This window comes from Rhinichthys klamathensis, unplaced genomic scaffold (assembly GCF_029890125.1).
Source record: "Rhinichthys klamathensis goyatoka isolate OS25496 unplaced genomic scaffold, OSU_Roscu_1.1 h1tg000180l_1, whole genome shotgun sequence".
NCBI classification, from domain to species: Eukaryota; Metazoa; Chordata; class Actinopteri; order Cypriniformes; family Leuciscidae; genus Rhinichthys; species Rhinichthys klamathensis.
The window spans coordinates 1,202,842-1,218,183 of NW_026606708.1; the positions used below are offsets into that span (position 1 = coordinate 1,202,842).

A 15,342-nucleotide genomic window follows, 5' to 3' on the forward strand; every position below is an offset into this window, starting at 1 on the left:
TTATAGTGTTTTTGTGTTCGAGCCCATCCAAACTTTCTTTGTCTGTCTCACTAACCCACATTTAGATTCAGACACACACAGACATCTCTCTTCTCTGACCTGTTGTTCCGTCTGGTTGATGCCCAGCAGGTATGTGAGGTGGGAAAGTAGAGTAGCGGCAGCCATGTTGGAATGAATGCTGCGTGTGTTTGATTTCAGTCCCCTCAGGCAAGATAAAACCACCACTGTTAGCAACAACGCCGCCATGGAAACTGAGAGCGAGGAGTACGTTACTATGGCGAGGGTCTCCAGGTCACCCTCTAACTGCTGCTTAACAAAGAGAGAGAGAGAGAGAGAGAGAGAGAGAGAGAGAGAGAGAGAGAGAGAGAGAGAGAGAGAGAGAGAGAGAGAGAGAGAGAGAGAGAGAGAGAGAGAGAGAGAGAGAGAGAGAGAGAGAGAGAGAGAGAGAGAGAAGGAAAATATATATTAGCAGTGATGATTGTGCTGAAGGAGATTGTCACTATTGAACATCCTGTTGCTATCTAGTATTGTATTATTGAAAAACATGGAAAATGTGAATCTTTTTGTGAAGAAGAGCTGTTTAGTAGTTATGTGGCCTTGATTGTTCTGTGTGTGTGTGTGTCTGTGTGTGTGTACTGTACCTCTCTCTGTGAGCTGTCCATAAGGACTCCAAAGGTTCCCAGTCTGTGGCATTGACAGCGAACATGTGACATGTTCCTATAGACCACACTACAGTCCCTCACAGTCCAGCAGCCTCCTGCTAATACACTGAAAACACACGTTCAGAGTATTTACCGTTTATTCCTTACAGTAACAATATACACAAACACAATATACAATTTGGGTAAAGATTTTTATGTGATTAAAGTCTGTTATGATCACTATGGCTGCAAAAAATACAGTAAAGTCAGTAATATTGTGAAACATTGTTACAATTTAAAATCCTGTGAAGGGAAAGCTGAATTTTCGGCATCATTACTCGAGTCTTCAGAGTCACATGATCCTTCATTCTAATATGCTGATTTGCTGCTCAAGAAACATTTCTTATTATTGGCAATGTTTAAAACGGGTTTTGCTGCTTAATATTTTTGTGGAAAACTTGATACATTACCATTCAAAAGTTTGGGATAAGATCAAAAAAAGAAGAAATTAATACTTTTATTCAGCAAGGACCGATTAAATTGAGCAATAGTGACAGTAAAGACATTTATAATGTACAAAGATTTCTATTTCAATTAAATTCTGCTCATTTGATTCTTTCTTTTCATCAAATAATCCTGAAAGAAGTGTATCAGGGTTTTCACAAAAAAAAAAGTTTTCAAAATGTTTGTTTTCAAAAAAACATAATTAATAATTGATCACCAATTTGATCACCAGATTAACATATTAAAGGGTTAGGTCAGCCCAAAAATGAAAATTACCTCATAATTTACTCACCCTCAAGCCATCCTAGATGTATATGACTTTCTTATTTCAGCCAAACACAATCGAGTTACATTAAAAAAGCATCCTTTGGCCTTCAAAAACGTTACTATTCACTCCCCTTATAAAGCTTGGAAGAGCTAGGATATTTTTTAATAAAACTCTGATTGTGTTTGGCTGAAAGAAGAAAATCATATACACCTAGGATGGCTTGAGGGTGAGTAAATTATGGGATAATTTTTGGGGTGAACTAACCGTCTAATTTAAAAAAAAATCTTTTGACTGGTAGTTTAATGCAAGTATAATGCAATTTAATGATTTGGTCAGCCGATTTTGTCCCAAATAGTGGTTTTATTTGTTCTTGAGACATAAAATTGAGTAAATAAGGGCAGCAAACACAGACTCACGAGCTGCTGTGATTCCACTGCACACACAGCGGTTTGCTGCGGTTGCTGGTCTCTAGAAGACGAAACTCCAGCAAGACCGGAGTGTCCAGAAAACCCTCCACGAAGGTCTGGTTATTATACACAGACACACTCACCACAGGCGAGTTCAACACAGGGTGTCTGGGTAACCTGCAGAGATGCACATGCACGGTTAGAAAGATGATCACACTCACATATATACACATTATCTGACTCTGAAGTGATCTTTAATTTAGACCATTTCTAACCTGACGCCGCGACGGTCCGTGTGGTATTTAGGAGGAAGTGCGGCCCCCAGGCTTCGATAGATGAGAAGGATGACAATAGAGACAGGCGCCTCTTGTAGTGACAAAGAACGGCGGGGTGCCGTCGCTTCTAGCGTCTGATTGGCCAACAGGTTTACAGGGCCAGCAGGAGATGGAGCTGAAACTAAACACAAAGTATTGCTCAATAGTTTTAAGCCTTTTAAGTGAACTTAAAGACTAGAGACAGTGAATGTGACTTACAGATGTTGCGTTGTGGCACTAGTGCAGTAGGGGGCAGCACAACATGTGTGTGAGCATCCCAAAGCGCTTGACCTCGGAACAGAGTACTGTGATACCGTGGAAACCGCCGCCGCACATGTGTGTGGTTGTCAACACGATCCAGAGTCATGACTGCAAAACACAAACACACACTGTGTGAACTACAGGATTCTTTTAATAGATCTGCTCTCTGTAGTGCTGCAGTTGCAGTTTCTGCAGATCATACCGTAGGTGCACAGTGCAGGTGTTAGTCTCACATTGATCTTTCTCAGCTTTAGCTCACACAGCACATGACTTTTACCTCACTTACTTTTTCCTCACCATCAGCTGACTAAGCCTCTCTGTCCTCCAGATTTGAAGTGCTTTCCACACACCATTTAAAGTAATATGTCCATCTCCGTAAAATGATCAACAAATAATTTAACGATTAAATGAAATGTATTAACAATATAATTTTAACAGGATATATTTAAAGTGGGGATTGATATTTAATATCTGTTTTTATATACTGTATGTAGTCTGCTCTATCGTTACTAAAATCTTTTTGATTTTCACAATGTTGTGAAACTTGCTTCCATCATTTTAATTTGTATGACTATTTTATTATATATTATAATTAATAATTAGTTAGTGTGTATATATATATATATATCCTTTGTTGGTCTTGAAACTTTCAAAATTGAAAGGTTCCTTCACAAATAAAAAATAAACAAATCAACAGAAATGCTTTAAATATTGTAAATGCAGTGAAAAACATTTAGTGTATTTCAAGAAAAAAAAATTTGATCTGAAAACAATTTTCAGAGATGTCGATTGAGAATTTTAAACTGGACCCGGCTCTTTTCACTCCCTCAAAACCCATCAGAAATACTACTAACATGCTGATTTGGTGCTCAAGTAATACTTACTATTATTTTCAAAATTACACTTATTTTAAAAAAACAGAATTTATTTGAAATAGAAATCTTTTGTAACATTATAGATGTCTTTACTGTCACTTTTGATTAATTGAATGTGTCCTTGCTGAATAAAAGTGTTAATTTCTTCAAAAAGAAAACAAAAAAAAATGAACCCCAAACTATTGTATGTGTTTGTTGTGGATTGATGCTGACCGATGTTTGAGGCGACGAGTGCGACAGGATTGAGGTAGGTCTGTTTCATGTTCTGGGCTAGTATGCGGGAGTACTGCTCCAACAGATCGGCCAATCCCGCCGCTCCGCTCTGACCTGAACTTTGACCTCTCCACAAAGCAGCGCTGCCCGGACCCAACAAAACACTACAGCCTCGTAACACATTCTGCAGATAGAGGCACAGTGTGAGAGACAGAACAGAACGAGACATTAATCAACTAGCCTTATTTATCTCAAAATTTGAATCTCAAATTTCCAGCTATTCATCGGTTTCCCTAAGGTAATGCACACCTCATTGAAATGTGCATCCTGAGTGGCTGTCAACCCAAAGCCTGACTGGAGGCTCTCAAAGGTCAAGAGGCGAGACAGCAGCCGCTCGGCTATCTGAAGGTCATTTCCATAGAGACGGGTTGTTGCCTCTGTGACATCACGAAGCTGATGGGCCAGTTTCTTCTCAATGATGGTGCTGAGTTCTGTCTCATTTCTCTCTAAGGCCTCCAGCTACACACACACACACACACACATATTTAAAAAATGGTTAAATAATGTAGACAAGCAGCTCCAATACTGTATGCATCACTGTGAGAAAGTTATGGACCTTAGGTCTGTTTCACACATCCTGTGTCTGCATGAGCTATGTGTATTCAATTAATTTATGACGATTAAAACGTTTCAGCAACACTTTTGAGTTTTGATTCAGTTTCATGTAGATTAATGATTTGTAGATGTTATATAAATATATTAGGGCCGGGACTTTAACGCGTTAATTAAGATTAATTAATTACAGACTTTAACGCGTTAATTTACACAAAAAATCATTTTAATCGCACTTATTTTTGCACCGCGGAACGTTTCTCACTGGATGAGTTTCGGCGGACCGATTATACTGGAGCACCATCTAGCGTTCATGATGAAGAAGCTGACGAGATCGCTTCCTTCATAGATCGCTTTGGTTGGCCCCGTTGGCCCCGTGGATGGGAAATTTTGTTATAAAAAACGAACGGATGGAAGCGTCGATAAGAGCATGGTTGTGTGCAAGTTATGCAACAAGGAATTCGCTATTGCTATTAGTGTAGATATTGCTACACTTAATGGCAAAAATCGCACTGGTCTGCTGGACTTTGTTGAACAAAAATAAACAATATGTTGTTGATTAAGCTTATGTATTGTCATTATTCAATGGTATACTAAAAAATCCATGTGAAAAAAATTACTTCTCACTGTTCTCAGGTCAAATATTTATGCGATTAATTTCGATTAATTAATTACAAAGCCTCTAATTAATTAGATTAATTTTTTTAATCGAGTCCCGGTCCTAAAATATATGTATTACATGTGTTTGTAATTATTCTCAAAGACCAAATCCTAATAAACATTTTTATAACTTGCAGGCTCCATTAAAATATATATTAGGGATGCATTCTATATCGGTACCATATCAGTTAGATATTTTTTTATCTATCGGTCGATATTGGACATTAAAAATAGTGCATGCTCATTTTTATATTTCAATTAGCTTTGCCGTAATCAAAAGTCACACTCAATTAAAAAAAAATCTTTAAAAAAACGAATAATTTATTAAGATTGTTAAAAGCAATCTTTAGAAAATCAAATTATAAATATTATAAAAATAGTGTAGAACTTTAATATCAACCATTTATAGTTATGAAAATAATAATGGGCAATTATATAGAATTTTAATATCCACACATCCCTACATAATTTTCAATATTATAACAAAAAAACACTTTATTTTCTGGAAGAAGAAAAAAACGGGGTGAAACAGCCCTTATTATAGTAAATGGATAATAATGAAATCATAGCTTCTCACGGCTGTGTTTAGCTCCACAAAAGGAGGAGAGGTGCAGTTGTACAGATCAGGGTCCAGCCATCCTCTCTCTCCATCACAGTGCCGAATTGCAGTCCCTTCAAAAAAGAGATCGACTGATGGATTAGATGGACTTCAAAAAAGATACATTAGACACAGATATGAATCTATAAGCTCACCAACTGATCCTTTGGGACAAGGGACAGCAGCAGGCAGGTTGAACTTTGTTCTGGGCCACCAGATTGCTGATGTTATGGTCTTAGGACAACCATCATAGATCACTGAGAAAAGCGGGTGAGGAAATGATTAACAAATATCTGTTACAAGGAGGCATTATTGGTTGGTTGGATGGATGGGTATGTACCTTCACAGCCTGTCTGTGTGACCTCAGCAAACGGATTGTCACACATGTTGCACTGTCGGCCAATCACGCCGGGTCGGCACTGGCACTGGCCGCTCTCAGGGTCACACGACCTAGAAAAGGAGCCCACTGGGTAGCAGTCACATGGCAGGCAGACGTCACTGCCCCGCCGTCGGTAATGAAACTCCTGATACACACAAAAACATCCATATGAACACATGCATTTACACAATACGAACTGATTAAAAAAAGAATAATAATAAAAAATAAAATAAAAATCACAACCCATAGTAAAATTATAACATAATAAAAAATATCGACATGCATGTTTTAAACATAATAGCTAGAATAATAATAAAAAAGGTTTAACTGCATATTTCAAAAGCCTTATAAGATTGTGTGTGTTCATGTTTTCCTTTGGGATTGGAGTGTAATACACGGATAATGAAAAGCCTGATGCAGTACAGTGTAAGGGTGAGTAATGCTTTATTATAGAACCCCAGAATGAATAAACACACATCTCTAATCCCTTAATTACACTTAAACACACACACAAACCAATTAACACTTCCCTGACCAGCAATTCTGTATGTAGTAGGCATTTACTCCTAAAAATAGTACCAACTCAAAAGTACGGGTTATATTTAAAATACATGTTTGTTTTTGACAATAACTAGTGGTCCTATTTAAAGAACAGAACTGGAAGGTAGTATCTGTACATAATGGCAAAAGGAGTGTTTCTGAATACTCTATGAATTTACGTTTATTTGGTAATGCAAATTGCACAAAAAAAAGTAAAACAGGAACGTGTCTATTAAATGTAAACTGTTGGTTTAAAAGCTCTAACTGCTAAAATACACATTGAAAATTCACCAAAGGCTGATCCTGAGAAAGTCTGCTTTCACTCCCCTGAAACTCTGAGAAGAACAGGAACATGAAGTGCTCTCTGAGGAGAATAACGCTCAGCATGTTTATGAAGCTGCTGGTTGTTGGAACAGCTTTCACCGTCAGTGACAGCTGATCCTGAGAAAGTCTGGCGTGTTCTTATGGAGTGTGTATAGAGTAGTCTTGTGCATCTATAAGAAGGTTTAGGATAGATAGTAGACATCTTTTCTTACATTATTAGGGCCAAAAATCTGGATTAAAAGTCTTAGGGAGATGATTCCATGAGTGGTGTGTGTGCTGCTGTGTCTTCACACACAGGTACAAGACTGTTTCAGAATAACACTAATTTTAGGGTTAGTAAGATTTCTATCATTTTCTATAATTCGTAATTTTATCAATAAGGAAAATGGATCAAAAGAAACAGTAAAGACATTTATAATGTTACAAAGAATTTCTATTTCAAATAAATGTTTTTTTTTTTTTAAACTTCCTGAAAAAAAGGCATCACTGCTTCCACAGAAATATGAAGCAGCAAAACATTGATGATAATAAGAAATGCTTCTTGAGCACCAAATCAGCATATTAGAATGATTTATGAAAGATCATGTGACACTGAAGACTGGAGTAATGGCTGCTGAAAATCCAGATTTGCCATCACATTACATTTGAAAATATATGAAGTCACCTTATTTAAATAGCGCTTTATACAATAGAGATTGTTTCAAAGCAGCATTACAGGGATAAACAGGAAAGTAATGATTAAGTAACTGTGTAAAGATCATCAAATATGAAATGAGTTCAATTTAGTTATAAAACAGCTCTGTAGAAAACAGTGTTGTCTTGTCCAGGTTTGTTCAGTTATCATTCCAATAGTCTCCGTACAGTCAAATCAATAATATTACAGAATATTAAGTGTCCCTAACTAAGCAATCTTAAAACAGAAAACAGTTATTTTAAATGGTTTTACTGTATTTTTGATCAAACAAATGCATTAAAAAGTCTTACCAACCCCACATTTTTTAACCGTAGTGTACATGTCCATCTTATTATGTCAATCTGTGATCATATTTATTTGATTATTATTTTTTAGGTTAACTATTTATTTGTGTATACCTTGCAATGGCAGTGTCCAGTGGTCTTATTGCAGTCTGTGTCAAAGCCTTTACTTGCTTCACAGTGGCAGGGTCCACATGTCGGGCTGCCCCACCAACCACGAGGACATTGCTGCTCGATCCTACAAACAGATGCACAGTTAGATTTGATCAAATACCTATGTATCTAGGGCAGATCAGACACAGAGAGCGAGATAGAGAGAGATGGAGCCGACAGATAAAAGAGAGCAGATGAGATTGCCGCTGTTGTGAAGGATTTAGCTGAGCGTGTGTGTCTGTTTGAGGTAGGGGTTGATTTAGGGTCACATGAGTCACATTCTGTCGGCAAACTTAAATCTACTTTCATCCGTTCAAAGGCATCAAACCTTAAGCACACACGCATGCATGTGGCTAAGCAGAACAAATGCATCATTAACATGAACACAAACCTACCCGCCATACACATCCAGCCTTTCGGATAAGCTTGAACACTGGATTAGTGTGACAAAAAAAAAAAAAAAAAACTCTCACACATGCACACAAATTCGGCCGTAAATCTGAATGCATCTATAAAGTCTTTGTCCATCTCTCACTGATTATCTTACTGGTACATTTGCTTGTCAACTTAGAGATTACAGATCAGAATAAGAGTAACTGGGCTAAAGGACAGAGGCGGAACACGGCAGAAATCCTTTTCAGTATTTTTCTCTTGTTTCCCATCAAAATCAGCCTTATAACAAAGTTACATTTTCTTGAAAAAGCAAAACTGTTAAGTTAAAAAGATTTGTTTTCAGAAAATATATCTTGATGTAAATGTATTTCCATTAATCCATTGGCATGATTTAAGTATAAATCACACTAAATTTGGTTACATTTTTGCTTAAAACAAGGGGAAAAAATTTGGGGGGAAAAAAATACGTAACTAATTTTGCCTTGTTTTAAATGTTTAAAAATTGTTACTGGGCAACAGGACAAAAACAATGTTAAAAGGGGTCATATAATGCCATTTTCATACAAGTTAATTTGATTCTTTAGGGTCTAAATGAAAAGTTTGTAATATACTTTAATTAAAAATTCTCATTAGTATTGTAAGAAAACACTCATTTTACCTGGTCAAAAACAGCTCTGTTTTCAGCACGCTGTTGCAGTGCATGTGCCTTTAAATGATAATGAGCTTTGCTCACTCCGCCCCTCTGTTCTGCGGGCGTTTTGACAACACACGTGGAGTGTTGTCTTGACAACAGTTGAGGGTATATTTTGGAGAGAGAATGGCAGCGGGAGTCTCTGAGGACACATCTGTGCAACCGTATCAATTTGAACCGGAGTCGGACCCGGAACAAGATGACGGCCGCAAAAAAGTTCGACAATTAAGGCTCGAACAGGACGTTTCTGAATGGTTGGTTAACGTCATGTCACTTTGATCTATCTTTGTATGTACTGGCAGGGTAGAGTAGTGAGATAAGAACGCTGTGCGTTTACTGATGTATCCGTACACAGTTTGTAATAACACAATAACCATAACGAGTTGTTCATTGTAAACGTGGGATTATGAATTATATTGAGAACGTCGTACATAGAAAACATGCCGTAATGTACCCTGAGTGTAAACCTTAGCCGCATTCATCGTGAAGCGTGCAAGCGATTTGCAAAGATTAATATAAATGTTAATAAAACTTTACACTCACTTCTTCTGGAGGTGCAGCAGGAACACGAATAGTTGGTACCGATTCTTATTTCAGGAGCAGCTTCTTAGCAAAACCAGCTTATACTGACCCTCGTTTATAAAGCAGTCTGGTGAGAAATGATTCGCGCAAACATGAAAGCATTGACGTTGTTCGTGGGGAATATTCCCTTCGAAAACAAAACTCAGCCACTGTCTCTTCAGCGGTTCGGATTTAGGAATATCAAAATGACTGCTGTGTTCGTTATTACACCCAAGAACAGAACACCACAATCGCTTAGACGCCATTCTGCTCCAGCGCATCAACAATGGTGGACAATGATGACAGCTCGCTCAGGGCGGGTCTATGTTGAAACGCTGCTGTCAATCAACAATTGTGGGAGGGGCGTCTGACCGTGTGACGTCACACGGTCGAACGGCTCGATTTGAGACGGGGGAAAACATATAAGAAGATAAAATATAAAAACACTGGATGGATTTTTATCAATATATGATGGTTGTGTACAGGCACTGCCAACACACATTTCAGTACAGTCAACTTGAAAAAGTGCATGTACCATTATATGACCCCTTTAAGAAAATAGTTATTTTCTCAGTGCATGAAGTGAATTCAAGTAGTGACGTGTTTGTTAGTGTGTATTTGTGCTCGTGTAATTACGCATGGTTTTGGTGTGAATGAATGTGTACCTGTGTTGGCAGTACTGTCCGTAGTGACTGTCCTCACAGTCACAGATATATCCGTGAGAGGAGCTGGGCTTCCTGTGACACTTTGCTTGATTTTCACATGGGTTCAGCTGACATGCATCCATACAACTTTTACCATAGAATCCTGTATTTGAAAAAAAAAGTTGGAAAAGTTGGGGGGGGGGAAACTGTTGCAACACAAACCTCAAGTATCATTGATATTTAAAGATTAGGTGTGTAATTTTTTCTATGTTAAAGTACTGTCTCCGCTTAAAATGTAGAGAGACTTAAGTAAGCTATTCAAATGTTTATTTCACTGAAAAGTATGATCACTGTGACTGCTATAATTTGGCTCAACCAATGACGTGAGTTTGGGGCAGCACTATCTATTTGACAGATGGAGGGAGATGCCTGAAAACACTTTTAGTGCTCAAAAGATCATTCATTGAAGGTAAACTGCAAAAAATGTTTTGTTGCACAACTTTATGACTGATCACATCAATTCAACCATGACAGCTTGAGCGACATGCTTCATAGTGAAATGTTTTGTGAACATACAACAATGTAATGCAGAATGAAGCAGTGCCAAATATATCGGAAGCGACAGCAAACCCTCAGCTTATGCTGTTACTCATTTCACATAGCTTAAAGGCACAGCAGCAAAAAAACTGCCTGTTTAAAGAGTAAAAATGAATAAAATAAAACATGACTAACATAATTAAGTGAATATCGGGGGGGGTATTTCAAATTATGAAATCCATCCTAGATAATGAAGAAAATGATACATATGCCCCAATGAAATCTACAACTAAATAAACTTGAGGGAAAAAACCCTTCACATACATATTTATTTGAAGGCATAAAACAGATAGGAGCAGAAAGTATTTCACTCTCGACTCATAACAACACCTAAAACAGCCCAGCCTTGATCTTATCTTCACCAGAGTCATATAGGAAAGCCTTTATCTGCACGACCACTGATCAAAAGACACAATAACCTCCTTTCTCTCTCTCTCTCTTATTCAGCAGAGAGATGTTTGTACTACTGTATATAATTGTGTGCAAACCCTATTAAGACGAATGAAGAAAATCTCATCAGAAATGGAATGCAGTAATACAACCATATGCTCTTCTGGTGAAGCTTTCCATTATTTTAAATGATATGGAAGTCACTACAGGATTACAATAAAGCCCTCAGAAAAAGTGACACTTTATTCAAGCACTAGCACACTGCAGTGCATAGACATTTTAAGAATGTTAAATTACGTATGGGAATCTAACAAACAACAGAGCAAGAATGAGAGAGATAATTCTGTTCTTAAATTTAGGCACTCTTATGCGCGCGTGTGTGTGTGTGTGTGTGTGTGTGTGTGTGAGGTTGTACGTGTGGGTTTACTCTACCAGGAGGGGGTCTGCGAAATTAATTCAGAGTTTATGAGGGGAGTCTTTGATTTCTTTTTCTGCACAGCACTATTAATAACACTGGGCTGATGCAACTCTAACAGCATTATAATGAAGTGAACAAGTCTGTATCTTCATTTAGACATGATGGGAGCTCATACAAACACAGCCAGATCTTGAAAATGTAAATTTTTTCTCTGTGTGGGTGAACTATCAGACTGTTAGCATAGAAACCACTGACATGCTCAATGTATTATTAATACATATTATATATGCAGGCACCTAACACCACATTGAAAATATGTGATTCAAAAACTTAAACCTGGAAATAAACAAAGTTTTAGGATACTGAATGATTTAAAAAAAAAAAATCTGCAAATTCTTTTGCTGGTTATATAAATTGTAATGAAGAATTGCATTACATTTTAAAAATGCAACATAGATCTTCACTAGTGGTCTAATTCGTTTTGTTTTTTACATCATTGTATGTATTTGAAACATTTTCATTCTGTACGTTTTGCATCCAACAATCCTAACTCATATCTAACCTGGTTCACAAATACAGGTGTGTCGATCCCATTCGTCGGTGCATTGGCTGTGGGCAGGACAAGGGGATGTGCTACATGGGTTTCCAACATTACAGCCAGTCTCCACTTTGATGGTTCTGGAAGGGCGGGGTAATGCAGGGGAATCAGGACGCACCCCCAGACGCACCCCCTGAGGACACATGCCAGAACATTCAGCACACAGACATAAATATACACCCAAATGAATGACATCTCAAAAAAAATTTAATACATTTAGAAACATACAACCTCAGATCAAAAATATTACCGTTCAAAAGTTTTTTACAAGAAAACAATACTCTTATACAGCAAGGATGCATTGAATTGATCAAAAGCAAAAGTAAAGACCTTTATAATTTTAACAAAAGATTTCCATTTCAAATAAATGCTGTACTTTTGAACTTCTATTCATCAAAGATGCCAGAAAACAATTGTAAAATAATTTCCCACAAAAACATTAAGCAGCACAACTGTTCTCAACACTGATGATAATAATAATAAGAAATAAGACTAGAGTAAAAATAGAAAACTAAAGTAGAAAATTACATAAAATAGAAGTTATTTAAAATATTATATAATACTATTTAATAATATTCTCAATATTAGAGATTTACTGTATTTTTGATCAAATAGATACTGCCTTGCTGTGCATCACAAGTAGTGTTCAACAGTTGACCTTTGACATTAGCTAAATAAATAATCCATTAATAAAATGAACATCCTTAGTTTCCAATAAAATGACAATAATTATAATAATAGGTATAAATGGGGATTTACTTGGTAAAATTATTTTCTGACTTTTCTCTCTAAGTTCTTATTAATTATTCAACTAATTGTCAGCTTGTTAAAAACGAATGACCCCGTTAGGAATTGATAACTATCAATAATTCATACATTAAAGAAGGTTACAGAAGTGTGATGAGCACAGTTGAGGTTATATCGGGTTATAAAAACAGACTCCAAAAATGACGAACCTGAATACAGCCACGTATCCCGTTTTGCACCTCTCCTGACCCTAAAACTCCACCCACATGCAGGTGCTTCACCTTTACACCATTAATCTCATTCCCAACAATGACTGTTCCCTGTGGCAGAGAGAGAGATTTGAAGAGAGGCAGAGAAAGAGATGGAAGAGATTAAATTAGTCCATTTTAGTGACATCGCATGTATTTCAGTGTTTGATCACTAGACCAGTGACCTGTGTCTGATTTGTAATTTAATCCACAAAGATTAAGATCTGATATTCCAGAATTCCAGATTATGGATTACAACACGGGATTATAACAATGAGTCAACGACATAATAGGGGTTAGTGGATCACTTATGTGTGGGTGTATGTGTTTGTGTGTGAGTGTGTGTACCTGATACAGTCCAAAGTCCAATCGTACTGTAGCAATATATCGAGTTTCTCTGCCGCTCCTGACATCACGGAGCTCGAGCTGTAGGTCATGCCAGCGTCCATCACACACCTGAACCTGATCCAGTCTCAACCTGACCGGCCGAGTCGAACCCCGTGCCACAGAAAACACCAATTGACCAGAAACCACCTGGAATCAGACACATACTCGATTTCTCAATTTCATTTATTGTTTGCATAGGATATGCGAGTTATATTTGATCAGCTAAGTATCTAGAGCCGTTGGAGTTCGACGCAGAATTGTCTACTTCAAAGTGCTATGGGAAGTCAAGCAAATTTTATGTAATTAACCCTGTGCTTCTAGTGAAAATGTTTGTTTCCTACCCTGAAACAGATCATGTTTTTCTTTCATCAGGCTCTTAATGAATTAAGACATTTCTTGGAATAGTTGAAGGCAAACAAGGCCAGGTTTTTCCTTATTGCCAGAGAGCATCAGAATACCACAGGAAAAGCTTGGTTCATAATTCATGGAGGATTCAATCCTTTGATTTTACTTAGTGCTTGCCTTTAATGAATATTTCTTCAATTGTTTTATTTAAATAAAAATAAAATGCTTATGAAAAAATAGTAGCTACTACTACAATTGTATTAAAATAAAGTGGACTTCCTCCTTCCACCAATTAGATTATTTAATGTGAATCTACAACACTTCTGTTAAAATACCAGTTACGACAGTAGGGTTATTATAGTTAATTTTGATATTAAATTTGATTAAAATTTAAATTAAAAAGAAAGTAAAATTTAAATATGTAAATGTAAACTTAAAGATTTAATTTAAAATCAAAATTAAAATATGTTTGGATAAACATTTCACTGTAAACTTAATTAATATATATATATATATATATATTATAAAAATTAAAATATGTTTGGTGGCAAAACAAAAAAAACAGTGCAGGAAAATAATGCATATTCTTATTAGTAATGAGATGCAGAACAGACCAACTTTGAAAGGGTTAAAGCTTTTCTAGTTGTTTTCTTTTCCTTTCTGCATGCATTTCTATAAGTGAGTATACCTGAAAAATCAAGTTGGTGTACTGTCCAGCTTGAGCCTGCAGGAGAACTCCCTCTTTTGACCTGGTGCGGAACACCAGCCCCATGTACCAGGGTGTGGTGATGGTGACTTCATTCTTCAGGTCCCACCACAGTGCACTGCTTCCAATGAAACGATGGGGGTGGGACATCACTGTGGAAGAATCATTCCAACATTACCATCATAAGCAATACCATCATGACATTAACATTTAGTAATAGTTCCTGTTTGATACTGGCATCCTGATTTAAGATTCACGTAAAGATCAACAGAGAAATCATTTATGTAGGTCGGTCTCACCTAAGCTGCAGTCCTTCCCTCCAAATCCAACAGGGCAGTCACAGGAATACGTCTCCCAGCTCACCCGACAAGTGCCGCCATTCTGGCACGGGTTTGATTTACAGAAAGGCAATTTGGCACTGCAGCCTAATAAAGACAGAGCATTACATCACTAATGCTGCAGCCAATCACAGAAAAAGACAGTTACAGCACAATCACCATGACAGCAGACAATAACAGGCCAAAAATTACCACAAACGCTCACAAAAGGAAGTATACACTACCATACAAAGGTTTGGGAATGGTAAGATTTTTAATGTTTTAATGAAAGTTTTAATGATTTTTAAAGAAGTCTCTTATGCTCATCAAGGATGCATTTATTTGATCAAAATACAGTAAAAATAGTAATATTGTGAAATATTACAACTAATTTTCAGCATCATTACTCCAGTCTTCGGTGTCACATGATTCTTCAGAAATCATTCTAATACGGTGATTTGGTGCTCAAGAAACATTTTATTATTATCAATGTAAATAACATTGTGTGCTGCTTAATACTTTTGTGGAATCCCAAACTTTTGAACGGTAGTGTATGTTGATGTCATTACAGAGATA

The 15,342-nt window shown here is 36.9% G+C and overlaps 1 protein-coding gene across 4 annotated transcripts in view; it reads right to left on the reverse strand.

Annotated features, from left to right (window-relative positions):
* Positions 1 to 15,342, reverse strand: part of celsr3 (cadherin, EGF LAG seven-pass G-type receptor 3) — a 50,932-nt gene that overhangs the window by 8,674 nt on the left and 26,916 nt on the right. For all 4 annotated transcript variants that reach the window (XM_056260857.1, XM_056260858.1, XM_056260859.1 and 1 more), the window contains exons 9-25: positions 14,749 to 14,874; positions 14,432 to 14,601; positions 13,360 to 13,545; positions 12,973 to 13,083; positions 11,981 to 12,149; positions 10,035 to 10,176; positions 7,689 to 7,809; positions 5,694 to 5,877; positions 5,509 to 5,610; positions 5,333 to 5,427; positions 3,793 to 4,002; positions 3,484 to 3,667; positions 2,354 to 2,503; positions 2,096 to 2,276; positions 1,830 to 1,997; positions 642 to 768; positions 100 to 306 (exon numbers count right to left, since the gene is read on the reverse strand). In XM_056260857.1, the coding sequence (XP_056116832.1) occupies positions 100 to 306; positions 642 to 768; positions 1,830 to 1,997; positions 2,096 to 2,276; positions 2,354 to 2,503; positions 3,484 to 3,667; positions 3,793 to 4,002; positions 5,333 to 5,427; positions 5,509 to 5,610; positions 5,694 to 5,877; positions 7,689 to 7,809; positions 10,035 to 10,176; positions 11,981 to 12,149; positions 12,973 to 13,083; positions 13,360 to 13,545; positions 14,432 to 14,601; positions 14,749 to 14,874 (2,633 nt within the window). The remainder of the gene's footprint in view (positions 1 to 99; positions 307 to 641; positions 769 to 1,829; positions 1,998 to 2,095; positions 2,277 to 2,353; positions 2,504 to 3,483; positions 3,668 to 3,792; positions 4,003 to 5,332; positions 5,428 to 5,508; positions 5,611 to 5,693; positions 5,878 to 7,688; positions 7,810 to 10,034; positions 10,177 to 11,980; positions 12,150 to 12,972; positions 13,084 to 13,359; positions 13,546 to 14,431; positions 14,602 to 14,748; positions 14,875 to 15,342) is intronic.